Genomic DNA, 27,823 nt, shown 5'->3' with positions numbered 1-27,823 from the left:
AGAGAAAGGAGAGAGAGAGAGAAGAGAAGGAGAGAAAAGGAGAGAGAGACAGAAAGATAGGGAGAGAGACAGAAAGAGAGGGAGAGGGAGAGAGAAGAAAGGGAGAGAGACAGAGAGGGAGAGAGAGAGAAGAGAGAGAGGAAAGAGAGAAAGGAGAAAGAGAAAGAGAGGAAAGAGAAAAAGGAGAGAGAGAGAGAGAGAGAGAGAGAGAGATTTCCCTCAATTACAAAATTCTTGAACGTGACCATGATTGCCTGAGAAGCAGGCACTAAGTGGGGGTTCTGAAAATACAGACCGTGGCTCCCCTGAAGCCTTATTCTTGCTTTGTCTCCTCCTGCACTGGGGGCTCTAGCTTCCCCCCTTTCAATTGACCATGAGAAGCAGCCTGGCTGGGCTGACTTTCTTGTAGCTGTGATAAAGTGATCACTGCGGCAGTGTGACTGCAATCATCAGAGAGGAGACTTTCTGGGAAATGAGCTAGTGAGCATTTCTGGGCAGAGCCAAATTGTCTCATGTTGCCTGACTTGCTCCCCAAAGCATAATGCCTGAAATTATTAAGAGCCTCAGAGACCAGCCATAAGAGTCAATCAGTCAGTTAACTTACTGTATGCCAGGTACACTGCTAAAGGTTGGGCATATCCAGAAATGTTTTTTTTTATAAAAAGTATTGCTCCTACCCTCAAGGAGCTCATATTCTAATGGAGGGGGTCACAACATGCAAGCAACTATGTATATACAAGATGTAGAGAGAGCAAATGGAAAGGAATCTCTGAGGAAAGGCACTAGCAGGTGGTGATGGTGGTGGTGGAGACCTTGAAGGGTTCATCTGAGCTGAGTGTGGAAGGGAAAATAGGAAAGAGAGTCAAGGATGAAGGGCATTCTGGGTTTGGGAGCAGCCCATAAAAGGCACAGCATTGTGAGAGGTTTAAAGAACATCAAAGAAGCGAGTGACATTACAGAGTATATGGAGGGCAGTTAAGGTATAATTAGATTGAAAAGGTAGGAAGACACTAGGTTCTGATGAGCCAGAAGTAACAGGAGGCCATGGGAGTTCATTGAGGAGGGAGATCAGATCTGCTAGGGAAAATTACTTTGGGGAGTGAGTGGATGATGCACTGGAATGAGGAGAGGAATTGAGGCTGGGGGACCAACCTGCAGACTATTACAATAGCCCAGGCATGAAGTGATGACATTAGAAGGCAATGATATGAGACCAGGCAGCATAAGCTCCACACAGCATCATGTAGTGGAAAAAATAATGGGTCTAGACCTAGGTTCAAATCCCACCTCTAGTTCTCTTTTACTTGGGTGATCTTGGGTAAGTCATTTAACTTTTGGGGACCTGAGTTTCCTCCTCTGTAAAATGGATAAAAGGGTGTTGAACTAGGTAGCCTTTGAAACCCCTTCAAACTCACTGGATGTATGATCCAATACAAATACTGCTAGGAATTCATTTCCCTTCCCTCTCTCCTTCCATCATTTATTTCTCTTTCTTTGTGATTTCATCAGTTCTCATGAATTTAACCATTATCTTTCCATAGCTGAGGCACAGACCAATCTGTCCAACCCTAGTCTCTCCTTTGTGTTTTAATCCTACATCACAAACTGCCTATTGAAAATTTCAGGCTATATGTCCCAGAGAAATCTCAGACTTAACATGCCTAAAGCAGAATTCACTGTCACCCTCCTTCCTTACTACCTGCCCCCCTCCCAAGAGAGAATGCCTGGCACATAGTAGGTGATTGATAGAAGTTTTTGACTTGGTACATTGTAGGTGCTTAATAAATTCATGTTGCTAGAATGATTGATTATATCTCCTCGTTCCCCTTCACTTTCATCACACTCTATTCAATCTGAGCAGTAGATGTCTCTCTGTTTGGATCCTGCTCTTTTCCCTAATATAACCCACTCTGTTGTGGTTGGCATTTCTTACAAGGCTCAGTTCACTATGTTTTTCAGAGTTTCATGTCACACTTGCACCTCTACCCCCCCATTATCTGCCCCTGCTTACATCTTCTGAAAGTCTTTTAAAAACCTAAGTTGGTTAGTGAATTCCCTGAACATCCATATTCATCTCTCTAGACAATTTGCCCTTTTTCTATTCAATGGAAGCATTTTTCTCTGTGACCTCAAAATTCCATTCTTGAGTGCTTCCCATCTTCCACGATCTGACCCTCCTGAAGAATTTCTGTCTATGAGATGATACCTCTTATCCTTCTCAACCCTCTGAAATCTACTCTCTCCAAATTATGGGTGTGTGGCATGGCATGCTCAGCTTTTCTCTCCTTTAACATGAATTTCAGGTCCTTAGGCCCATGGATTTCAAACCTGAAGTTATTATCCAATACCTTGATTCAAAGATGAGAAAATTTAGACTTGGAGAGATGGGGAGGACTTGCCCAAAGTCATGCTAGCAAAGGAAGAAATAAGAACAGAATACAGGTCCACTGGGACCATATTTCACATCATTTCTACTTTGGCAGCTAGGTTTTCCTTGCTGATCAGAATCAGAACCAGGTTTTCATAGGTTTTCTGATCACTTCCTTTTCCTTTTCAGGCATGATTACCCTGGGAGCTGGGTAGGGGGGTGGCTTGTCATGTCTTCCAGGTATGATGTGGATAACAAAACCAGGGCACTTACCTGAAGGTTGGGGCAAAGGAGAAGACCCATCTGAGGAAGCTTTGACCAAGAACTCCATCAACTTTTGCCATCTATGTGAGAACAGAAATAGAGTGATTATAAAACTGAAAGGAAGACCTGAAGTCATGACCAATAATATTACCAGAGGAAACCATTTAAAACTAGAGAAAACAATCCAAATCAAAGAATTTATTAGAGAAAAAAATACACTCATCAAACAATTATTATAAAGCACTATTATGTGGGACAGTCTCGGGTCCCTTTAAACTGAGATTTTTTTTGTTAAGAGCAAACCCTTTCTCTGCAGAACTTCTTATCTATCATTTAGCAACCCCATAAAAATGGAAATGAGATCCTGTCCTTCCTAAAGCCATGTTGGCTCTCCATTTCTTCAATATCTTAACATTCTATAATAACTCTTTTAATCCCTCATTCCAGGTTTTGTCCTTTACCCTTCCATGTAACCCAACCCATATCTGATTCAATAAGAGATTTGCTAATCTAAGCACCTAATATTCCTTTGTCTTCAAAAATCATCCCACTTGCTCTTGGCATTAAAATAACAGGAATTTTCTACCCATCACATTCAGAATAAGAGGCCAGATGTGCCTGCAAAATCCTACTTGTGGCTGCCAGGCAACTGCACTCATTGCTCTGAAATGTTAAAGATGTCAGCACATCACTTTTATTCTCCAAACTCTTCCTTTCTACCTCGATGTCTCTTGCTCCATCCCCATATAATCTGGCTTTCAGATTGTAGCATTTATCTGTAGCCTTTGTTTCCTCCAAAGAAATTACTTGTTTCTATCATTATGCTTTCCTTTCTCTTATTCCCTAAACTTCTATTTACTACAAAACAATGCTTCCTCCTTCCCAAGAATTGGGAGTCTAGTGGTATGTCACTTATTTATGGCATGGCTTCCTTTTTTCAGTAGATAGTTTCTTGAGTTTCCATGGCTAAAAAATGTTCATAGCTCATGGATTTATAACAGGAAGGCTATCTAGTCCAATATCCTCATTTTGAAGTTGGGGAAACTGAGTCCCCAGAGAAATGAAGCCAACATTAAGTAGCAGAGTTGAGTTTCAAACTCAGGTCTTGATCCCCTGTACGTCATTTATCCCATGGTGGTCATCGTCCTGGTGATTAGACTCCCTGAAATAGTTAGATAGATCTTCCAACACCCACTCAGTCTTCTATAGATCTTTATTTAAAGTATTTCCAGTTGTAATAAGGGGGTGATGTGGCTGATAAAAGGGGAGCAGGTGGCACAAGTGAGTCACCTGGCCAGGGAGCCTGTATCTCCTGTAACTGGTGATTTGAGATTGTCAGGGATGTGTAGCCTGAGCTGAGATGCCCAGTCAGTCTCCCTGCTGTCTGTAGGCTCCTTTAAGGTAGAGAGTGAGGAGCGCCTCCCTGCTGGAGGGAAAGCAGAACTCAACAGGAAGTGAAGCTCACACACTTCCTGAACAAAATAGATGCTTGCCCTGTACCTCCTTCGGAGTCAAGCGGTTGCTCTTCTCCCCTCTCCTCAGCCCCTTAGCCCAGGATGATGTTATAAAAAACTACAGAAGCTCACAGTTTCAGGCTAAGGGTTATTTAAACACAGAAGGGAAAACTGAGAAAAGAGGGTTAGGGTCTGGAGAAGCTGTTGCTAGGGTGACTGGCCAGTGTTGGCAATGGACCTAGGAGGTAACATCAGGCTGAGGGAACCAGCCCCTCAGCCAGGGATAATTTCCACTGCCCTGATGTTAAGTGATCCACCAGCTACACAAACGAGGTTGATGAATTGGTTTAGGGGTATCCCTGTTGCTAGGCTGACCTAATCTAATTTCCTGCCCACGTTCCACCTCCCTCAATCCCTCCCAGGTCCCCAAGGGGAAGTCAAGGGATAGCTGGGTGTCTGGGTGAGGTCGAGGAAATCAGAACCCCCAGGTTAGTTCAGCAGGGGTCTTTATAGTCCCAGCTCAAACCATTATTTCCTGAGAGTGGCACCTGTTGGGCCAGAGTTTCATTCTCCTAACTGACAGGATTGCCCGGGGTAATTTTTTTTTAAACCCTTAACTTCTGTGTATTGGCTCCAAGGCAGAAGAGTGGTAAGGGTGGGCAATGGGGGTCAAGTGACTTGCCCAGGGTCACCCAGCTGGGAAGTGTCTGAGGCCAGATTTGAACCTAGGGCTTCTCATCTCTAGGCCTGGCTCTCAATCCACTGAGCTACCCAGCTGCCCCAGCCTAGGGTAATTTTGCAAATGCAAGAGATCTTGCATGAATCCTGCATTACACAGTTTGGAAAGACCTAGCAGAAACTGTCTCCATAGTCATAATAGTTTAACAATAGAAGGTCTGGTGGAGTGGAGCAACCAGGTGACTCAGTGGATTGAGAGCCAGGCCGAGAGAGAGGAGGTCCTGGGTTCAAATCTAACCTCAGATACTTCCTAGTTGTGTGACCTTGGCCAAGTCATTAACTCACATTGCTTAGTCCTTACTGCTCTTCTGCCTTCGAATCAATAGCCTTGGAACCAATACATAGTATTGATTCTGAGATGGAAAGTAATGTTGTTTGTTTTTTTTTTTAAAGCAACAACAGCAGAGGGTCTTCTCAAACAAGGAATTATCCAAAAAAAAAGGAGGAGGAGAGGACAAATATAGAAATAGTCAATGTTGGAGGGCAATATTCTGTTGGTAGATCTGTAGAATGGTCAATGGAATGGTCTAAGATGGAAAGCAATTTGGAATTATGCAAGGAATGTGACTCAGACGTCTATACTTCTTGACCCAGAGATGCCAAAATTAGGCATATACTCCTTGACAGAAAGATAATTCTCAAATATACCAAAATATTCAAAGCAGTACATATTTTTGGTGACAAATGGACATAAGGAATATAAAACTATTGCTTGAGGAATTGCTAAGCATTGTGGTCAATCAATATGATGAAATATATTTTAAAAAGAAAAGATGAATAATAATAATAATAATATAGGTAAGCATTTGTATTGCACCTTAAAGTTTGCAAAGTGCTTTAAAGATATGTTCTCATTTTATTCTCCCAACGATTGTTGGAGTTGGGGGCTGTATTTACAATTTATTAATGACAATAGCATCTGATGTGATGAATATAAGGAAACATGGGAAGCCTTACATGACCTGATACAAAGCAATGTAAGCAAAACCAGGGGGAAAATATGCACAATGATGAAAACAATGCAAATGAAAATAAAATAAATGCTACAAAAATACTAAACCAAGCACCATTATCATGAGCTAACTTGGTCACAAAGAAAAGATGAGAAAATACATATCTTTCCCCTTTTTGCAGAGGTGGGGAATTATAATATAACATTGCACATACTATAAGTCTTAGACGATATGTTGCTTAATTTTGCCAAACTACTATTTTTTTGTCTTTTTTAATTTTTGTTGTAGGGGTTATTTCTCAATGGGAAGTGGAGAGAGGGAGAAAAGTGGTATATTTGGAAATTAAGGTGATATAATAACAAACTATATTAAAAAGAATTATTACTGACCCTGTCTTGTATTTTATTTATTTATCATTTTAAAGAACAATTCAGGGCCACATTTTTAATGGGGAATCAAAGTATGAAGTTGGTGGAAATCCAAAATAGATAAATAGAAATCTAATTTTGACTCAGATCCATCCAATCTGAACTCATCTTACGGCAAGTCAATTCTGAGTGGGAGATCTGATGAGCCCAAACCACTCTGTCTCTTGTAAAATCCCCCACTGTGGCAGCCACTCACTCAATTCTCTCCTCATTTGTGAGTATGTGAAGAACAAAAGAGCTCATTGTTAAAAATCCTGCAGTAATGGGGCAGAGAACATTGCTTCCTTCACCAGCTCCCCCACAGTGACAGTTTTGGAGGGGGGGAGGAGAAAGCTCCTTCTATTTGGTGAGATGGGGGCTAATCTCGCATCACTCTAATCCTTCCTGATGTCTTATTGATTTTAAGGATATTTAATCAGGAAGTAGCTCCAAGCTGGAATCCTGCTAATTACCCAGCAGCCGCTTTCCAAACAGGCGCCTGATTGGACAGAGGATTAATGGAAAATATGCCCTAAAATAGGGATTCATGCATCTCACTGCTGACATGTGTGTCTATATTGTATTTTTAATCTCTTAAAGACATAAGTCTGAATATAAAGCCCTTAACAAAATGGGTTTATGTCAATAGATGAAGCTTTAGCCAGTGGCTGGATGAGGGTGGAAGAGATTTATCTCATAGGGGAGTAATTCCCTGCTGAAGGTCACTGTTGGGATGTCCTTGGCTAGCCTAGAGGGGAAGGACAGAGAAATCTAGAATTCTACGCCTTATCCAGCTCTCTGGATTAAACAAAAAAAGTAGGAGGTCGAAGGATACAATCACTTAAAAATATACTGGAAGTCCAACTCCCATGCTACTTTCTGAGTTTCTGTCCTTCAGCAGAGAACTAACTCCTCTTCACTTTCCCTTCCATCAAAGGCTTCTTTTGAATGACCAACCCACCCTATTTTTCAGGTGTGGGGGAAGAGGTAGGCTGACTTATTCCATCACCTAGCTCTCCCTCTTTCCACCTGCAAAATTGATGTGGACACATCAAAAGAAGGGAGGGGAAGCAGATGAAAGAGATGAGCTAAAATAACCTGGATTTCAAAGAGATATTCGATTCAGGTGTGAGGCTAATGTCTCACTGACTCTCAGGACTGCTTTACCCTCCTGGGGAACAGAGGAAGTGTGGGAACAACTCAGGGAAAAAAATAACACTGATCTTGTTCTTGCCACCTTTAAAGAAAGTATAGGGGAAATAGTCAGGAAAGGCAGGGTGATCTCAAACCCTTGCTTCCCCATTAGGAAGTGGTTTTTAGAGGTTATTCTTGAATTCTCTCCTTTGCCTTCTATCAACATTCTCACTCCATATCTTTGTTTCTCAGAACCAACATAAATACTCTGAGACAAAACCAGATTCCTTTGATTCAAGCCACACTTGAGCTTACCCTAATCAGATGGAATTTAGGAAGGATGAAGGTAAAATCTTATGCTTGGGTTCAAAAACTCAGCATCACAAATATAAGATGAGGGAAGCATGACTTAATTGCAGGATCTGGTTTTCTTTCATTTAAAAAATAAAAATGAATGAATAAATAAAAGTAATTTACTAAGCATTTGTTATGTGTCAAGCACAGTGCTAAGGAATTATAACATAAATATAAAATCCAGAAAAAAACATTTTACTCAAAGAGCTCACATTCCAATAGGGGTGAACACACAAAAAGGATCGGGGGATCCCAGTGAACCCCAAGCTCAATGACAGTCAATAATGTGATATAGGACTTGGCATCTATTAAGAACCTACTATGTTTCACACATGGTTAAGCACTATAAATACAGAAAAAAGGTAAAATCTTGAATGTTAAGGACAAGGGAGAGGATATCACCACTGTCCTCTCCTTTAGTCAACCATATCTGGCCTACTGGGTGCTTCCTAAGGGTAGAAATTATTTCATTTTAGGGTTTATCTCTCTAGACCATATTTTAGGAAGGATATTGATAAACTCAAGATGATTCAGAAGAGGATGGTCTTCATTGTGAAAGATATGTCTATACCACCTGAGAATCATTTATAAAAGGCGGGGTGCTCAGTCTGGAGAGAAGAATTGGGTGAGGAACATAGGCTTTGTCTTCAACTTACTTGATTTCATCTTGTATATTCAAATCCTGGTGGCTACCCAAAGCTGCCATTAGTGATGGGGTCAGAATCAGTCCATGTTTCTCACAAATATCCTTGATCTGAAAATCAAAAAAGGATTTCAAGTTCATCCAGGGCAAACACAAACCATTCTATTCCCCTATACCCTCTCTCAATAGCCCACTGTTGCCAAGGTGAGGAGATGCTCCAGAAGAGCCACTATCTCCCTTTAATTAATGTCTCTGTGCCCACCCCAGAAGTCATCAGGACACCATTTACAATGGAAGTCCCTAGAATAGAGTGGGGAACTCAGACTCTGATTAAGGTGTTTGAATGTCTACACTGACTAAAATGGGAAAACCATAGTTCTGAGGCCTGTGGGCATAAAAGGAGAACTATGACAATTTAGTTGACAGAATTTCAAAGACTTTGCAACATATAGTGGTCTATTACCTATAGAGATAAGCCCCACATATTATGTTAATTAATTCATATATTTATTCATTAACTACTTCTTTTAAACCCTTACATTCCGTCTTGGAGTCAATACTGTGTATTGGCTCCAAGGCAGAATAGTGGTAAGGGTAGTCAAAGGGAGTCAAGTGACTTGCCCAGGGTCACACAGCTGGGAAGTGTCTGAGGCCAGATTTGAACCTAGGACCTCCCATCTCTAGGCCTGGCTCTCAATCCACTGAGCCACCCAGCTGCCCCCATTAACTATTTTTTTAATGCCTATTCTGGGCAAGACATTTTGCTAGATTCTAGGTCTTCCAAGATGAATGTGATATAGTCCCTGATCTCAAGAAGCAACACCAAATGAATATAAATTATCAGAATTTCAGGCATGTGGACACAGAAGAGAGAGGAGCCCTGTATCCTCCATTTCTTCGCAAGACTAACTCCATTTTAAAATTAGCTTTTATATCAATGCAAAATAAAGTTATATCCATTCCATCCACTCCATCCCCCATTTATATTCTTGCTCTTCCCTAAGACCCATGTATTGCTAGCCCTGAATCAAACCAAAGTTGCCTCATCTTGTTCTTTTTAACATGATTAGTAAGCTTGTGTCCTTCTCCAGAGTCAACTTAGACCAATGGTTTCTATTCTTTCATCTTATCTATCTATCTATCTATCTATCTATCTATCTATCTATCTATCTATCTATCTATCTGTCTGTCTGTCTGTCTCTCTCTCTTTCTCTCTCTCTATCTATCTACCTGTTTATCTACCTATCCATCTGTCTATCTATCTATTTATCTATCTGTCTATCTACCTGTTTATCTATCCATCTGTCTCTCTCTCTCTCTCTCTATCTATCTATCTATCTGTCTGTCTGTCTCTTTCAGTAAGAAAGTGCAGTAGGAATTTCCTTTACTGACAGAAGAATGCTATCGACCAACCAATCTCTCCCTGCCTCAGCCCATATTAGAAAGAAAGCTTTTCTGTTTGATTTGTCTTCCAAATTATACACCATGGTCATTTTCCTTTGACAAGGGAAATCATGGTAAGTGTATGAGGAGGGATCTAGAGAAAAATGGAAGGAGATTTTTAAGGTAGAGCCACATTTCCAGATCTTCATGGTAAACCATTGAAAGACATAGAGTCATGTTATGTGTGTTAGCAAGTGACATTTTCCCTAAAATGAAATTGTAAAGTATTTAAGAGGTAGCATGTTTTAGCGAGGTGATTTCTGGACCTAGATTTCAGGTCCTGGGATAAGTTTATATCTTCCCTTTGGCATTAACAAGTTATATGACCACAGGCACTTGCCTTACTGGAGCTTTAGTTTCCTTTTCTATAAAATGGGTATGAGTATTTGCAGTACCTGTTTAATAGGCTAATTGTGAGAAAAGGGCTCCATAAACATTTAAGTATTATCTACTTGTGAGTTTGTTTTTTTGAGAAGGGGGGAATGATGGCCCTGACTTACAATGTTTTTAAAGTAGAGAATTCCCAGTATGGGAATTGGTCTGTTAATTAAACTATTAGAGAGATGCTTGGAGAGAGAAAGTGACTTGTCTGTCAATATGTGTCAGAGACAGGATTCGAAACCAGGTTTTTCTGCCTTGAAGTGTCACCCTCTATCCACAATATCTCTTTAACACTGATTATTTTATTCTAAAGTATTAAAGTGATGAGTTGATTCACTAATGGGAGGAGTACTAACATCAGTGAGATTGAAGATCCCAAAATGTTGACAGATATTTAAGGAATGAGGACTGTGAGTCATCCAGAAAAAAAGTAAAATTATGTTCAGTGGTTTTTTTATGGCCTCAAGAATAAAATAAGGATGCTCATGTCTGCCTTTTAAAACCCTTCCTAATCTAGCTGTTTGCTAAGGTAGGCATGTGGGAAAGATTTTAATCAAAAAGAGATAAAATAACACTTGGACACGTGAAGGGTTTTACTTCTGAAAGTTTAGGTCTGTCAAATATATCTTTCCTGATAATGTCCAATGGTGATGATGAGAAGACTGATGGAAATGATGATGACGATGATAAGGATGATGAAGATGATTCAAAAATGATGATAATCAAATCCCTTGCATCTCTCTAGCATTTAAAATTTACATATAAACGAGAACTAGCTTTCTCTCTTTTTTCTTCTGATAATTTCCCAATATCCAAAATCTACGTAAGTCTACTGAGGAGGCCCAATGTTTGATCCATATAGGATGTATCTGTCTAGTTTGATTTAAGTTCTTTCTGACACCATCTTGAGGCCTTGTATCCAAGAATAAGGAAAGTCCTTAGTCTGGCTGCTATAGTGCTCTCAGTACAATGTCTCAGGACATTAATTTACTATAACTCTTAGGGAACCCAATTCCTATCATTTTCCTCCCTTCAGATAGTAACTGTAGCTTGAATGCATCCAAGGCACTTAAGAGATAACAGATATCTAACAAGTGGCTCGCCAGCCTAGCCAGTTTCCCCATAGATATGGAACACAGATCTGGAATTATCATCTTCCATACAGAAGTCAAATTAGCACTCCCTCAAACAGTACCAGTTTACTCTTGCTCAGAAATTTTCAAGGGCTCCCTCTTAAACACTTAAAGATAAGCTGAAAACTCCTAGCACATAGTAGGTACTTAATAAATGTTTATGGATTGATTGACTGGCTCCAATCTGTCTTTCTAGGTTGGTTTCACATTATTCTTAATCATGGAGTCAGATTTCATTTGAATTGAACAAAATCGAATTTAATTCTATTTAAAGGGCAAATTATTAGACCAACCTGAAGATGGCATCAGCAAGTGAAAGTTATCAGGTGGCTGAGTGGTAGAGTGGATTGAGTGCTAGACTTGGAGTCAAGAAATCTTGAGTTCACAAATTCAGCCTCAGACATGTACTAGCTGGACTAGTAGCCCTGAGCAAGTCATTCAACCTCTGTGTGCCTTGATTCCCTCATCTATGAAATAGTAATAGTAATAGTACCTCAAATGAGATAAGATATGTAAAGTGCTTTGGCAACCTTAAAGTGACATATAAACCTTGTTGTTGTTGTGAATATAATTAGATGCCCCATCAAAACTTCACGGGGCTTGCCACCCATTCTCAATCTGGTTACTGATTATTTTTATTCTTATTTTTTGGTGGGAGTGAATTGTCACTCCTCTGATCCTGCAGAGTTGACAAGGGGCTGAACCTGGATCTTTCCTGAGGTGTTCCATTTCAAAGCCTACTTCCATCCGTCCTGGAAGTAGCATGGAGCTATACATGTGTTATCCCACTTGAGTCTCACAAGAGTCCACCAATGTTAACAGCTATTATTATCCTCTTCTTACTGAGCAGGAAAGCTCAGTAACACAGCTTGAAGCTAAGACAGATGAAATCCCCAGCCCGGGGTCCAACAATTAAAAAGTGTCTAAGGAAAGATAAGGATCCAGGACTTTCTGACTCCAATCTTCACTAATCTGCCTTATATCTATATCTATCTATATCTATATATCTATATCTATATCTATATCTATATCTATATCTATATCTATATCTATATCTATATTTATATTTATATCTATATCTATATGTACATACATATATATATATATATATATATATATATATATATATAAATGGGCATAGATCAAGCTACTCTGAAAGGAGACACATTCTGCTTATGGCAATCAAGAATCATGGACTTCAACCTAGAAGAAGCCTTAGAGGTTCTATCCACCACTGTCATCCATCAACCAATCAATCAATCCATAAACATTTATTAAGTGTTTATAATGTACCAGGCACTATGCTAAACACAAAGCCAAATTTTAAAGAGTTCCTGCCTTCATGGAGCTTACAGTCTGATGGGAGAGATGACATATAAATGAATAGTTATATTTAAAATGTATATGCTGTAACCATAGAATGGAGGCTGCTAGGTGACACAATAGATAGAGTTTGGGATCCTGGAGTCAGGAAGATTCATCTTTCTGAATTCAAATTTGGATTCAGACAATTCCTAGCCATGTGACCCCTGGCAAGTCACTTTGCCCTCTTTCCTTCAGTTTTCTCATCTGTAAAATGAGCTGAAAAAGGAAATGGCAAACAACTTTAGTATCTTTGCCAACAAAACTCCAAATAGGGTCATGAAGAATTGGACAAAACTAAAATGATTGATCAACAACAACAAAAAAATTCAAAAGGGATGGTACTAGAGTTGAGGGAAATTGAGGTTTAAAGATATTAAGGGATTCACTCAAATAGGGAATAACTATCAGAGTCAGGATATGAAAACATATCATCCTATTCCAGATCAAACATTCTTTCCATTGGCCTCCTACATGGTAGATCCTACAACCTAAACCATTCTTACCTTAGTGGCCTTGCCAGGACTTGACCTGAATGATTTATGAACCTTCTTGATTGATATGGCCCATTTTGTTTCCCATGAACTCAGCCTATGTTTTCATGACAAATTCTGAACCATTTTCCATGACTATCAGACTGACCACATGCCCGGCACATACATCATCCCTTAATAAAGGATTATGGAGTTGGCTTTCAGGTTTAGTCCCTTCAGTCAGAATCATTTAATCGTAGACTCTCCAAGTTGTAATAGATACCAGTGACTGAGTTTAACCTGTGGCTACCCAAGAATCAACGCTATAACATGTTCCACAAATGACTATCTGGTTAACAGAATCTAGATGAGGGAATCCCATGACACTTGGAGCCAGCCAGCCCAGCCCAATTTAGGATAGCTCTCACATGAGGCAGTTCTTCCTGACATCCAAACCAAATCTTCGTTCTTGCAGCTCCAACTCACTGTTCCTAACTCTGCCTTCTGAGACCAAGGAGAACATAGCTAATCCCCTATCCACCTGACAGCCCATCAACTATCTGAATAGAGGTATGATACTTCCTCCACTGGCCCATTAAGTCTTTTCTTCTAAAAACTAAAAACCCCATAAAATAAAAATACACATCTGTATCAGCTGCTCCCTCTATGGAATGGCCTTCTTTCAGTCCCTCTCACAACTGTGGGCATATTTCTCTTCTAGGCTATTTTATGAAGGCAAACAAGATTTTCCTATACCCTGTACCTGGCTGGCTTCCATTCTGTTTAATTCCAGGAGTTTTGAATACATAGATAGAATACTGGGCTTGCAGAAGGGAAGAGCCTAAATAAAATCATTTTCTAAGAATGGCTAATGATAGTTAACACTATAGTGTTCGCTATGTGCCAAGTACTGTGCTAAGAGCTGTATAATTATTGTGTCATTTGTTCCTCACAATGACTCTGGGAGGCAGGTGCTATTATCATCCCTGTTTTCTAGATGAGAAACTGAGACAAATGGAGGTCATGGATCTTGTCCGGGGTTGCATAGCTAGGAAACCTCTCAGGTCAGAGGTGAACTCAGTTTTCCTGACTTGAGGCCCATTATTCTGCTTACTGTGCCATCTAGCTGTCTACTGAGAACAGGAATTTTTATTTACATAATACAATCAACAGAAGGAACCATGAAAAGAACACTACCCCAGGGATCTCCTTTCTAACTACCTATTCATCAATACATATTGAAATAAACCTATGAATCTGAATGAAACCTTGGTTACCTTGGAGGGTGGCAGATGCCCAGAAAATGGTTGGTCTTCCTTTTCAAAACTCAGGTGAAGGTTTTCAAAGTTGAGTTGATCCTTGGACATCTTCAGGGGACTCCTGAGAAGCTCGATTAGGTTATCACTGGCTTCGGAAGATGAGCTGTAGAATTGAGGGATATGAATGAAAGGCAGAGAGATGTGATTGAGTCCTGAACTTTGGGGTTGGGGGCCTGGGTTTGGGGCCATTTCTGACACTCAATGGAAATGACTTTCCCACTCTGAGCCTTCTTTCCTCATCTGTGAAATGGGAATAGCACTATGTATTTGACATGCCTTAATGGATATGCTTTGTGAACTGATTCTAAGCCATCGGATGTATCATAGTCATATCTGAAATTTGTAAAGTGCTTGAAAATTAAGTGGTTTTGGGGTACAAGAGCTGCCTTGGATTCAGGAAGGTCTGAATCAATTACAAAACAAGAGGAGGAGGGCTAAATTAGAATGGTGGCTATCTACATACCTGGAGAGAAGGGAGTGGATGGAAGAAATGTTGTGGAGCTAAAATTTATGAGATTTGGCAGCTGTTTGGATATGAAGCAAAGAGGGAAAAGTTGAAACATAGAGTCCAGGGTAATATAAACTTGGGTCTCCTTAACAGAAATAGGAAAGTTAGAAGAATGGACATGAGTTTAGTTTTCCATTTGGAACTTGTAGAGTTTGAGATGCTTACAAGATGATCAGCAGGCAGATGATGATGAAAAGTGGTATGTTCTGGAGAGATAATAGGGTTGAACATATAGATTTGTTGGTAATCTGCATGGGCATTATGCTTGGAACCATGGGAGCAAACAAGATTACCAAGCAAGAGAAAGGAGAAAGAGGAGGGGAGGAATCTGAGGCACAGCCCTAGGGAACAATCCTTGTAAGGACCAGTTATTAAACAGGTAAGATTAAGAACAATGACAGTGTTCTGAGGGACTTGTGAGAAAGAATGCTCTCCACATTCAGAGGAAGAACTATGAGAGTAGAAACACAGAAGAAAAACAACTACTTAAGCACATGGGTTAATGGGGACATGATTGGGGATGTAGACTCTAACCAATCACCCTAGTGCAAATATTAATAATATGGAAATAGGTCCTGATCAATGACACATGTGAAACCCAGTGGAATTGTTTATTGCCTATGGGGAAGGGGGGTGAAGTCTGGGGGGAAGGAAAGAACATGAATCATGGAACCATGGAAAAATATTATAAAAATATTTTTTAAAAAAAGAACAATATATCTAGCATTTATTGAACTTGTTAAGGTTGTCTTTTGATTTTTATGACAACTCCATGAAGCTGGTGCCATTATTCTCCCCATTTTATGGATGAGGTAAATGATGTTAAGTGACTTGCCCAAGGTCATGGAATTAGTAACTCCTTTCCTAGTGACTCCTCTGTTTCCATCAAACACCCCACCATTCTTTCAGTCTCCTCAGTTTGCCATTGATATGTTACTTTCAACTCTTCTTGCCCCTCCTCCCAACCATAGCCATCCAATCCATTCCCAAATCTTATCAATTCTATCTCTTTGATCTCAAATCGGTCCTCTTCTCTCTACTAATATAACCAATGCCTGAGATAGGGTTCAAATAACAGCCTCTCTGATTCCAAGTCTGACACTCTAACCATTTATGAATTAGGTCTTTGACCAGGCAGCCCCCTATGAATTCTGAACAACTCTGAGACCACCACCACCACCAAAGGAAGAAGAGGCGGATATGTGAAGCATACCCACTTCCTCTATAGCCTGTGGGATTTTCTTAGAAAGCTCAGGTCCGGATGCTTGCTCCATCTGGTCTGACTTAGAAGGGGGAGCTATTTCCAACCTAGCTACCAATGGCAATGCTGCAAGCTTCAAGCACATCTGGGTCTCCTGAACTGAAGGCTCCCCAAACTGAACACCAAGAGATGGCTGTCTTCTGGAATTAATACATTAACCAACAAAAAGCCTTGGATATGTTGCAAGGTGGGTCCCTGTACTATTCTGCCTGTCAGTTGATTATTTGACAGGAAGTTTTTAGAAGCAGCAGCTTTTCTGAAAACTGCAGGACCTTTTTCCTAGGTGCCTCTTCTTTAAGAGACATGAATTCACTCTATGAAGAAACTGGTTTCTGGTGGAGTGGGAAAATGAAGGCTAGGACTGTATGCCCTCTGAGGTCCTTTCAAGTTTGAAATGCATGTGATTCTAGGTTCTATGCTGGTCCTAAGCAGTACTGCTTTAATTTTTAAAGCTACTATTTGTATGGACTACAAAGAAAACTCACAGAAAATACAGTCCTCTGTTGTACCAGACTAGAAAGTTTCCGTTTTTCGTGAAGGAATTTGAAAAAAGCACTTAATTGGCACATCATATGTGTTGGGCCTCGTGCTAAGCTGATATCTCTTCCAAATCCCCAAGATACTTAAAGGAAAAATAACTGAACTAAATCCTAAATGTTCTTTGTTTTCCGTCTGTTTTAACTCGTGAGTTGTTTATCTGAAATCTTTCTCCAGCAGCCTAGGCGTGCCCCTCTTCACATTCACCTACTGTCAGTTTGAAGCACAATGAACTCAGGAGCACTTAAGTCCCTCTTAATATTCTTTCATCATTTTAATTGGTTTCCCATATGTCATCTTCATAGGCAAGAAGCAGGCATACAGACAGGCAGAGGTAGAGAGACACACACAGGGAGAGAAGAGAGTTGGAGGAAGGGAGAGAGAGAGAAAGAGAAAGAGGAGAGACAGACAGACAGAGCTCCTCTAAAAATCCTCCCAGGAAAAAAAAAGAAAGAGTTGCAAGGAAAAAACTAGCCCCCCAAACAGCCACATTGTACCAAGGTTGGGTTAGGATCCAAGAGATCTCTGCAGAGAATAGGAGATGCGGTTAGGTGACTTCTATGGCTTTTCCAAAAATGATGAGCTCACGATCCTACATAATCACACCTACTGACATCCCTTGTGGAAGTATGGCTGAATGACCATCCATTAGGGGCAGTCTAGAGCAGTGATTCCCAAAATGGGCACTACCGCCCCTTAGTGGGTGCTGCAGCGATCTAGGCTTGTGGTGATGGCCACAGGTGCATTTATCTTTCTTATTAATTGCTATTAAAATTTAAAAAAATTAATTTCCAGGGCGCTAAGTAATATTTTTTCTGGAAAGGGGGCAGTAGGCCAAAAAAGTTTGGGAACCACTGATCTAGAGGGTATTTCTAATTTGGAAGAGAGGCGTAATGTCTAATCAGTCTCCTGAGGTTCCATTTAACTCTGAAATCCCTTGAATACATGACCATATGCACAGAAGAAGGAGAGGAAAGTATCACCTTGGGCCAAGACTCTCTTTTTTCCCTGGGATGTCGTCAGTGGTGGGCTCACTCCTTTGAGTTTCACTGGATGCTGCTAACCTTAAAAACCACAGCAGTTTTTTATAATTGACCTAAAAAGGAACATACATTTCAGTTATAGGCAAAAGACAGAGGCTCAGAGACTGGAAAAATGTCTTTAGAAAATCCATGCATCCATGCATCCATCAATTTATAATAGCTACAAGGAGCATAAACTGGATGTTGGAGGTCCAGAACCTAAACTAAGTCAATCCTTGCCCCTAAGGCACTTATATTCTATAGGGGAAGACAAACTATAGCTCACTTACATATATGAAATAAGGGCTGGGGGAAGGACCTGGGATTTCTTTGACAGAGAGAATTCTAGTATGAGGAATGTCTCCCTAGCAGTGCAGGTCAGAGTCTTTTCTGTGTCCTACAATGTCTCAAGATGCTGGGGGCAATGAAAGGTTCAGTGATTTCTCCAAGATCCCCAAGTCCTTGAGGGTAGAGACTGTGCTCAGAGTTCTTCTTCCAGGACTTCCCAAATTGACGGTTCAAGGTCTAGACCAAAAATGAACCCCAAATTCCTACCTATCTTTATGCAACACTATCTCTATGCAACTGGCCCAATCATTTTTGAACAAGGCAGTGCAGATTAATGCAGAGGGCCCTAATTAGAAGCCAGGAAGATCTGTATTCAAATCCTGACCCAGACACTTGCTAGCTGTGAAATCTTGGGCAAATACTTCAGTATTGGCTCTCTTTGTCTCTCTCTGTTTTTCTCTGTGTCTCTGTCTCTGTCTCTGTCTCTCTCCTCCTCAGCTTTCACATCCATAAAACCAGGGGGTTGACCTAGGTGGCCTCTAATATTCCCCTCAGCTTGTGATAACTAGATTGTCTACACTGCCCATCTTTAGATTTAATCACCAAAGGTGAGAACACCTCTAATTCTTGGAGATCCATAACCCACGTGTGTAGAGTGGGTGACGAATCAGAATTAACTGACTGCCCCCCAGGCAGTACTATGAGAAGTGTCTATTGTGATTGGACATGCAAATAAGGAGGGAGACGCAGGAAGTGACGCATAAGTGACCCCTTTAAAAGGAGAAGGTCCTCAGTCAGCAGAGGTCTTCAGTGGAAGAGAACATCTGGTGACGGACCTTTTCTGGTTCATGGAGGAGTGCTGGAATGCTGAGACTCTGGTGGGACCTCTGACTGCTTCCCTTTGAATTGTCCTGGGTAGGTTAGGCTGACTCTCTCTTTCCTTGGAGTGTCTGGAGGCTCTAGCCTCAGGGAGGCCTCTCTTGCCTCTCTAATTGTAAAAGGCCTTGTGGCTAGAAGCCTTGTTTAATTCACCTCTGTGACCCTCTGCTGGGGCCTCTAAATTCTTACCTGGTCCAGGCCAGAGTTTCTCTCTCTCAATTTCCCTACCTTCAACCTTCCTAATTGTAAATAAATCTCCATAAAAGTCAATTTTGACTTGAGATAATTCTTAATTGAGGATTGATAATAGTTCAATCCTCTGGCAACCACCTTTTAATATACTGAACGCACGAAACCCCTTTTTCACCCCTTACAAGCTCTAAATCTATGATCCTATGACAAAAATCATTTCCCAAGGAGACTTCAACTTTCTCATGCCTTTCAATGATTATCATTAAAGAAAATACTCATAACACTATTAAGGCTTGCAAAGTTCATTTATCCAACAGTGTAAGGAAAATAATACACATATCATAAGCCACATTTCATAGATGGGAAAAGTGGGGCTGCAGGGGTTTGAGTTGATTTTCTGAACTTTGAATGTCCTTTTAATAGTCTATTCAAACACCACCTTCTACAGAAAGTCTTCCCTGATTTCCTCCAGTTGGTGGTGACTTTCCACAGCAATTCATTTTGTACTTTTCACGTTAAGAGCACATCTAATACTTCTCTTGGCTTCCTGGTAGACCATGAGCTCTTAAAGGCAAGGAACCCCTTGGCTTTCAGTGCCTGGTATGCACCTTTGTATATAATAGGCACTTAATTAATGTTGTATCATTTGTATTAGTTACATTGTAACACAATTAGTTAATTATCACAGGTAATGTAGCTCAGTAGATCCAGAGGACCTGAATTCAAATCTCACCTCTGATGATTATATAGAACTTAGCTGAGTACCTGGCACATAATATATGCCTAATAAATATTAATTGACTTATTGACTCTAATCTTCTCCCATTTAACCTTGAGTTCTTCATTTAATGTCTTAAGAGTCTTACTTTCCTCTCCAGTTAACTGAAGTGGTTGCATTAGATGGCCAAGCTCTTCCAGACCAGGACTCAGGCTTCTGTGGTGATCTCATTAAGTATCTTGGCCATAGTCACACAATTAAGAAGGGATCATGAGGAAACAGAGGGAATAGTGGGAAATCCTAGCTCTGTTACTAGATGTGGAACTTTAAACAAAAAATCCTAAACTTGGGGTCTGTATGCTTGCTTCTCAAAATATTTTGATGACTATTTTTCAATGTTTCCTTTGTAATTTTATATGTATGTATATATACATACATAGAGATATCTATATCTACATATCTATTTATTAGAGGAAGATGGGAGAGAGACAGAGAGAGAAATAGACAAAGACAGAGAGAGAGAAACACAGAGAGACAGAGACAGACAGAGAGAAAGAGAGAGACAGACAGAGAGAAAGAGAGAGAGAGAGAGAGAGACAGAGAGAGAGAATGAGAGAGAGAGACAGACAGACAGAGAGAAAGAGAGAGACACAGAGACAGAGACAGAGACAGAGAGATGTGAATTTATGTAGTCAAAACTATGATTCTGGTATGGCTTCCAGGGGCCCCACCAAACTGCCAAAGGGACCCAAGTCCCAAAAAGGTGAAGAAGCCCTGCCTTAAGGAAACTCTTTAACCTCGTTGGTCTTAGTTTCATTATCTGTAAAATGAAGGGGATTGGGCAGGATTCAAATGCAAGTCACCTGATTCCACACTGCACTTCCACTGGGATAGGGGAAGAAAATCAGGTAGTTCATGAGTCCAACAAGCATTTCTTATTACTGTACCTGCTACTCTGCTTAGGCTGGAGATAGAAAGAAAGGGAAAAATATGTTTCCTGCCCTGAAGAAGCTTACTATGTAATGGAAGAGACAACAGGCAAACAAGTAGATACAAATGAGGTCTACACAAGATAAACTGGGGGTGATTTAAAGAGAAAACTCTAGTATTAAGGACTGGAAAAGGCTTTGAAAGATCAGTTCATTGACCCACTCCTTCTTTAAGAAGTGAAAGAATACTTATCTCTCCCACCTTCAGATTAAGCTAGTCATACCAATTCTGAGAATCTGGTCTGAGTGAACCTCTGGAAAAGCAACTTGACAGTGGGTAACTGAAGAGGGAGCTCGTGCTTTATTAGCAGTCGACTCAGCTGGGATTGAAGAAGAAGCCCAGAAGAGATGGGATCCAAAACTTTCAGCTCTTTCTCCAGCATCTCCAGCAAATTGGAACTTGGGGGGTGCACTTTAAATTCTCTTCCAACCATGGCCAGAAGAGACTCATCTTCACTTGACCTCAGACCAAGGCTCTGAGTAAGACAAGAACAAAACAACACGTCAATTTTTAAAACACGCAGTCCCTGAAAGCCCAAGTCTTGAGTCCTCTCTTACGATTGCACCCTATTTTTAATGCCTGGTGAGTGGATATTGCAAGTGGGCAGAAGCCTCGTGCTTTCTGTAGCCATGTAATTGGCTAATACAGGCATGTCTAAAGCTCACTGATACTGGTGTACCTAGGAGTTATCTGCTCCTTCCCATAGTTCCAATCTTCTGACCTCTTACTCTCCAGCACATACTCTTGGACCCAGTGACTCATGGCTATTCCTCTTAAAAAACAGTTTATCTATCGGCTCTGGGAGTTCTCTCTGACTGTCCCCCATGCCTGGATTGCTCTCCCTCCTCTGCTTCAATTGTGAGCCTCCTTAGCTTCCTTCAAGTCCCAGCTAAAATCCAGCATCCTATTGGAAGCTTTCTCCAATGTCTTTATTCTAGAGCCTACTCTCTCTTACTTCCTATATAGAAATATTTAAAATGTTTTATATATATACATACACATATGTATATATATGTATAATAAATATATATATATATATAATATAATTATAATTTAAAATAGGAATAGGATAAATATCCTGAATATAATTTGTTTTGTACATATTTATTTGCATGGTGTCTCTCCCATTAGAGGGGGAGCTCCTTGAAGAAAGAGGCTGTTATATGCCTCTTTTTGTATCCACAGCACTTATTGAGCACACTGCCTGGTACATGGTAGGTGCTTAATGAATGTTTATTAATTGAAAAGCCAAATCAGTTACAAAGAGAGTAACCAGAAACTAGCTGAGTGAGTAGCAATAGTTATCTTTATTTTTACCCATAATTACCCATAATTTGAAAGTCGGGGAAGTTTTTGGACTCCTAAGAGCAATTAGCCAATTAATGCACATTCATCAAATCCCTATAGTGTTGGGCATGATACTAGGCACTGGGAATACAAAGATAAAAATCCTGCTCTCAAGGATCTTAGATTCCATTGAACAAAATAGAACAGACATTGAGCTCCTTGAGGGCAGGAAATATCTTGCCTTTTGTGTGTGTGTGTGTGTGTGTGTGTGTGTGTGTGTGTGTGTGTGTGTCTGTGTGTACAACCAGTAATCAGCCTGGCAAATAGGAAGCACTGCATAAATACTTTTTGATGGATGCATGATTTGCTTTACATGGGGAAAGATATCCTTGATGTATACCAAAGAAATATGATAGAATTTCTTGAGGGATGAGAGTAAGGACCTTTGGTAGCTAGAGAGATCAAGAAAAGCCTCAGATGAAGAAAGAGGTACTTGAGCTGAGCTTTGAAGGAAGCTAGCGATTCTAAGATGAGGGAAGAAGGTGTCCCAGGCATGTAGGACTCCCAGGGGAGGATGTAGCTTGTGCAAAGGGATGGAGATGGAAGAGGTGAAATGTTGCCATATATGTATCAGTTGGTTTTGCTCAAGTATTTTGTTTATTTGTTTGTTTGAAAAGACAAGGCTACTGTAGGAGGTAGTCACCAATTATTGAGCACTTACTACATGCCAAACAATCTGCTAAGTACTGGAGATAAAAAGAAAGGCAAGGCCAGTCTCTGTCCTTAAAGAGCTCCTGATCTAATGGAAAAGATAACGTGGAAACAAGTACATAAATTCATGGTCTATGTGGGATCAATTGGAGGCCATCTCAGAGGGAAGACACAAGCATTGAGAAGAAATAGGAAGGACCTTTAAGAGAAGGTCAGATGTGAGCTGAGACTTGAATGAAGCCTGGTGAAGGATACAAGGATAGGGACCATTTCGGGAATGGAGGACATTTAGAGAAAATGAAGGGATTTGGGAGATGGAGCATCTTTTTTTTGAGAAATAGCAAAAAGCTCAAGGTTAGTGGAGAGGAAGGGGTCAGTCTGTACTTGATCATGATATAAAAGTACACTTTAATAACAAAAGCAAGCAAGCAATGAGGAAATGATGGCTTCTGGAGTCTAAATGATATCATCCTACGTACTTCTACTTAGATCCTCTATCTTTTCTTCCCCACTGCATACCCGTAAAATAAGCCCACTCCAGTGTAGATACCTCGAACCCACATGGGCCATTCCTAGTCATGTGTTCCAAAGACCAGTCTATTGGGCTGGGTTTGGGGAGGCCATGGAGGAAAGACAGCGACTGGTCTCCCGAGGGCACAGAGCTACACTGAGCATCTGCCCATTTTAGCATCTGACAGAGAAAAGACAACAGGAGAAGAGAAAAGGTGAGTTTGTTCCTTTTTAAATGCACATTCCGGGCTGCCAACCTACAAGCCTTGGCGTTGAGATTCATGTCAGTTGTGTTTCTTACCTCAGTCATTCAACCAGAGGGCTGTGTGAATTGGGGCATGAAGCCCAGACAAGGGAAATCCCAAATCTTACAGGTCATAAGGATCAGAGATTTGGAATCAGAAGGGACCTTTGTGGTCATGAGTCCAGCTCCTCAATGAGTCGCAAACTTCTTTGGTGGCACGACTGTTCCATTTTGTGTTTTGAGTTTCCTGTCCAAGGACGCCCTCAGCTCCGAGCCATGACATCCTCTGTTCTAAGATGCCTTCCAGCTTTAACATCCTAAGAATCATTTTGCATCTCTCTAATGATGTTTTCCCATGTTCAGAGTGTCCTTCTCCATCCCAGAAAGCCTCACAGGTACCACCTTTCAAAGAAGATCAGCCATCATCTCTAGTCCTTATTGGAAGGATTTCAGGGACTGAGCCCAGCACTCTTCTCCCATTAAAGGAGATGCTGATTTAGAAAGCAAGAAGGAAGCTGGTTTGGAATGCTTTTCTGTGATTTCATCACATCTCTAACTACAGCAGGATGCCTTCTCCTGCTTCCCTGTGCTGGTAATGAGGGCCCCACACCCGATACCTTCACCTCCTGTCCCAGACAACTGTGCCTGCCATCTGGTGGACCGTCACCAGGCTTGCCCACAGACAAAGCTAATTAGTGAGTTCCCCCTGCATCACACTGAGGCTGGCTTTGTCTGAGGGCCTGGTGTCAGCCCTGCCAAGCCTTGTGCAAGGACCCCTGTAGCTCAAAAACATGCTGGGCTCTGTGAGAGGAGGCAAGAAGCCTCTGTCTCAATCCACAAGACAAAAAGAAAAGGAGTGAATCACAGAGAGATCTCTGGACATCAGTCAGGAGATCTGGGTTCTAGACATGCATCGATACTTTCTAGTTGTATGAGGGTGGGTCAGTCACTTTCCTGACTCCCAGCTATCTTTAAGAAGAGGCTTAAGAACAACAGGAGGGAGAAGACTGTCAGGGTTCTGTGTTTAGACACATTATTAGTTCTATTCATCTGGAATATCTATATTCCTCATTTCCTGAAATCTTTCCTCCTATTAGGCATTTTTCCATCCTTGTCTGGAATGTTGCAAAACTGTCACCCCCCAGCCTAATTAGAGGACTTGACTTTATTACTTACTTCTGTAACCTCGAACAAGTCACTTCTTTCTTGGCCTCAGTTTCCCTTTATGTTAAATGGGGCTTAGACTCTTTCAAATATAAATCTATGATTCTATGATATTCTTGGAGTCATAGGCTCAGATGATTAGAAGGGACCCCGAGGTCATTTAGTTCAACCATCCCATTTTACAAATGACAAAACTAAGCTCAGATGAGATTAAGATATTGATCCAAAGTCTTAAAGGTCAGTAAGTCAACAAATATTTACTAAGCACCTACTATGTGCCAGGCATTGTGTAAAGCATTGGTGGTAGAGTGGTTCAAAAAAGATGCCAAGACTCTATTCCTGCCCTCAAAGAACTTAAATTCTAATAAAGAAGCCACCAATCATCAAACATTTATGAAGCACTTGCTGTTTACCAGGCACTGTGCTAAGCCCTGAAAATAGAAAAAGATACAAAAGATAGTCCCTTGCCTCAAGGAGTTTCCAGTACCCATAGGGGAGATGGCAAGCAAACAGATTTATAAAAATAAGCTAAATACAGGAGAAATGGGAAATAATTCAGAGAGACAAGGCACTAGGGGTAGAGGAAAAGAAAGGGTTATTTTAGCTAGAACTCAAGGAAACCAGAGAGACAAGCTAGCAGAGATGAGGAGGGAGAGAAATGTAGGCATAGGGGACAGCCAAGGAATATGCTAGGTAGTAAAAGGCAGAAGATCCAAATTTAAATGGTGACCCCACATTTTTCTTACTATCTGTAACCTAAAACAAAAGATATGGAGGCAAAATGGCTGGGTTCCAGACCTGGGTTTCCATGCACCAAACACACCTACCCCCTCTAACTTTGGTTCTGGATCCAAGGTCTCATTGGTACAGGAGCTCTTAATGAGAGAAAACGGGCTGCTCGTGGACACAGTGGATAGACTTCCAGACCTGGAGGCAGCAGGTTGCTGTTCAGTCAATTAGCCATGTTCAACTCTTTATGACCCCATTTGGGCTTTTCTTGGCAAAGATACTGGAGTGGTCTGCCATTTCTTTCAGCTCATTTGATAGATGAGGAAACTGATCCAAACAAGGTTAAGTGGATTACCCAGGTTTACACAGCTAGAAAGTATTCAAGGCTAGATTTGAATTCAAGTCCTCCTAAGTCTGGGCACTCTAACCACTGCATCCACAGGAGTTAAAATAAGTGGAAAAATGGCAGACCACTTTGGAATCTTTGCCAAGAAAAACCCAAACAGAGTCACAGAGTTGGACAGGCTTACAATGATTTAAATATCTTTGAATAATGACTTAAAAGTTGACTAGCCTTGTCCTGAGACACAGAATTATAGAATTATAGAGTTCAAGGCTAGATGGGAACTCCAGGATATTCTCATTTGTTTCATCCCCCCAATTTAAAGATAAAAATCTATGACCAGGAGAAATAGAGGCTTGCCCAATAGAATGTACACTCCTTGATGGTAGCAATCATTTTTTTTTTTGGTATTTCTTTGTATCATTAACCCTTAGGGCAATGTCTGGCACAGAAAAACACTTTAAAAGTTCTTGTCTTCTGATGACCCGCATAGCTCAGAAACACATTTTTGATTTTGTATTTTAATTCTCACTAACTGTTTTGATATCCATGAAGGATTGTTAATAAAGGCTAGGGGAGAGAATGCTGAGCTTGGAATTAGAAGATGTAAGTTCCAGTCCCAGCTCTATTAAGCATCATCTACATGAGAGGGTGAGGCAGTACCTAAATTTGGCATCTGAGCACCTGAGCTTGAAGCCCAAAGCTTGGAGAACTGGGAAGGTCATCACAGAGAAGAGAGATACCTGTACATCACCTGGCAAGTCACTTCATCTCTCCAGACTTCAGTGAGGTGTTCCCTAGAGCCCTGGCTCTGAAGTCGGAAAGTCTGGGTTCCAATTGAATCTCTTTCCGATACCACCTGGATGACTTATCCTATATGGGCCTCAGTTTCCTCCTCTGTAAAATGAGAGGTTGAGCTACTTTTCCCCCTCAGGTCCCTTTTAGCCCTTGATCTGTGAGCCTGGACACCTTCTAGTCTGATCTTGGAGAGGCAGCCTTTGTCTCTAAGGTTCAGCTTCTACATGGAGAAAATGATGGGTTGGGGTCTTAGCTTGTTTTCTCACTCTAAATTTAGGATCTTTTGGGCTAGTGCAGTCACTTGACTTCCTTATAAACTCAAAATGAAGGTCTTGATTTTTCCCTAAGATTTCCCAGCTTTATATCCTGTGATCTCATGACAGATACATCTGTTTCTATGGCCATCTGACCATTTTCCTCTTCCCTTGTCTTGTCAAAGACCCCAAAACAAGTCAAACGGTAATCATTGTGGGGGCAGCTGGGTGGCTCAGTGTAATGAGAGCCAGATCTAGAGACAGGAGGTTCTGGGCTCAAAGCTGGCCTCAGACACTTCCTAGCTTTGTGATCCTGGGCAAGTCACTTAACCCCCATTGCCTAGCCCTTTTCACTCTTCTGCCTTGGAACTGATACACAATATTGATTCTATGATGGAAGGAAAGGTTTTTTAAAAAAAGGCAATCATTGTTCTGATTACTCACACCACTGCCCAAAAGCCTGCTGGAGTGGCTTGCTCCTACAGGGATGGATTTGTCTTCTTTGTTTCCAACTTTGTTCTGCTCTCTGAAATCAGGGTTGAACTTGACTTTGGGGTCAGCAAGGCTGTTGAGAGCTAGTGGATTTTCCCCCAACTGCCTTCCATGACGGGGTACCAATGGCCCCAGATCAGGCTGAGCTCTGGCTGTTATGTTCTCCTTCACCTGCCTGAGAAAATAAACAATGACCTTGAGCATTGAAAAAGGAAGTATACACAAAGTATTCATTGGCCTGAAGAAGACAATGGAAATATCATTATCTAGGAGAAGCAGTTATTGGTGGCAGGGAAGAGGGGGAAAGCTCTGGATATCAATTCTCGTCATTAGCTCTGTGGACAATTTAACTTGGAGAGTGGCCACAGTTCTATCTTCTCAGAATGGACTATTCTGTTTATTAAAAGGAAAGAGAGAGAAGGAAGAGAGAAAGCAAGAAAGAAAAAAGGAAAGAGGAAGGAAAGAAGGAA

The 27,823-nt window shown here is 40.9% G+C and overlaps 1 protein-coding gene across 1 annotated transcript in view; it reads right to left on the bottom strand.

The window, feature by feature from the left end:
* The window catches only part of C4H1orf87 (chromosome 4 C1orf87 homolog), a 108,790-nt gene that overhangs the window by 27,391 nt on the left and 53,576 nt on the right, over nt 1-27,823 (bottom strand). The window contains exons 2-8 of the mRNA XM_044674776.1: nt 27,306-27,524; nt 23,370-23,510; nt 21,045-21,296; nt 17,716-17,828; nt 14,385-14,529; nt 8,329-8,426; nt 2,642-2,712 (exon numbers count right to left, since the gene is read on the bottom strand). Coding sequence (XP_044530711.1) covers nt 2,642-2,712; nt 8,329-8,426; nt 14,385-14,529; nt 17,716-17,828; nt 21,045-21,296; nt 23,370-23,510; nt 27,306-27,524 — 1,039 coding nt within the window. The remainder of the gene's footprint in view (nt 1-2,641; nt 2,713-8,328; nt 8,427-14,384; nt 14,530-17,715; nt 17,829-21,044; nt 21,297-23,369; nt 23,511-27,305; nt 27,525-27,823) is intronic.

This window comes from Gracilinanus agilis, chromosome 4, assembly GCF_016433145.1.
Source record: "Gracilinanus agilis isolate LMUSP501 chromosome 4, AgileGrace, whole genome shotgun sequence".
Taxonomy (NCBI): domain Eukaryota; kingdom Metazoa; phylum Chordata; class Mammalia; order Didelphimorphia; family Didelphidae; genus Gracilinanus; species Gracilinanus agilis.
Note: the sequence above shows the minus strand (reverse complement) of the source record. Positions and strands in the feature narration are given on the sequence as shown.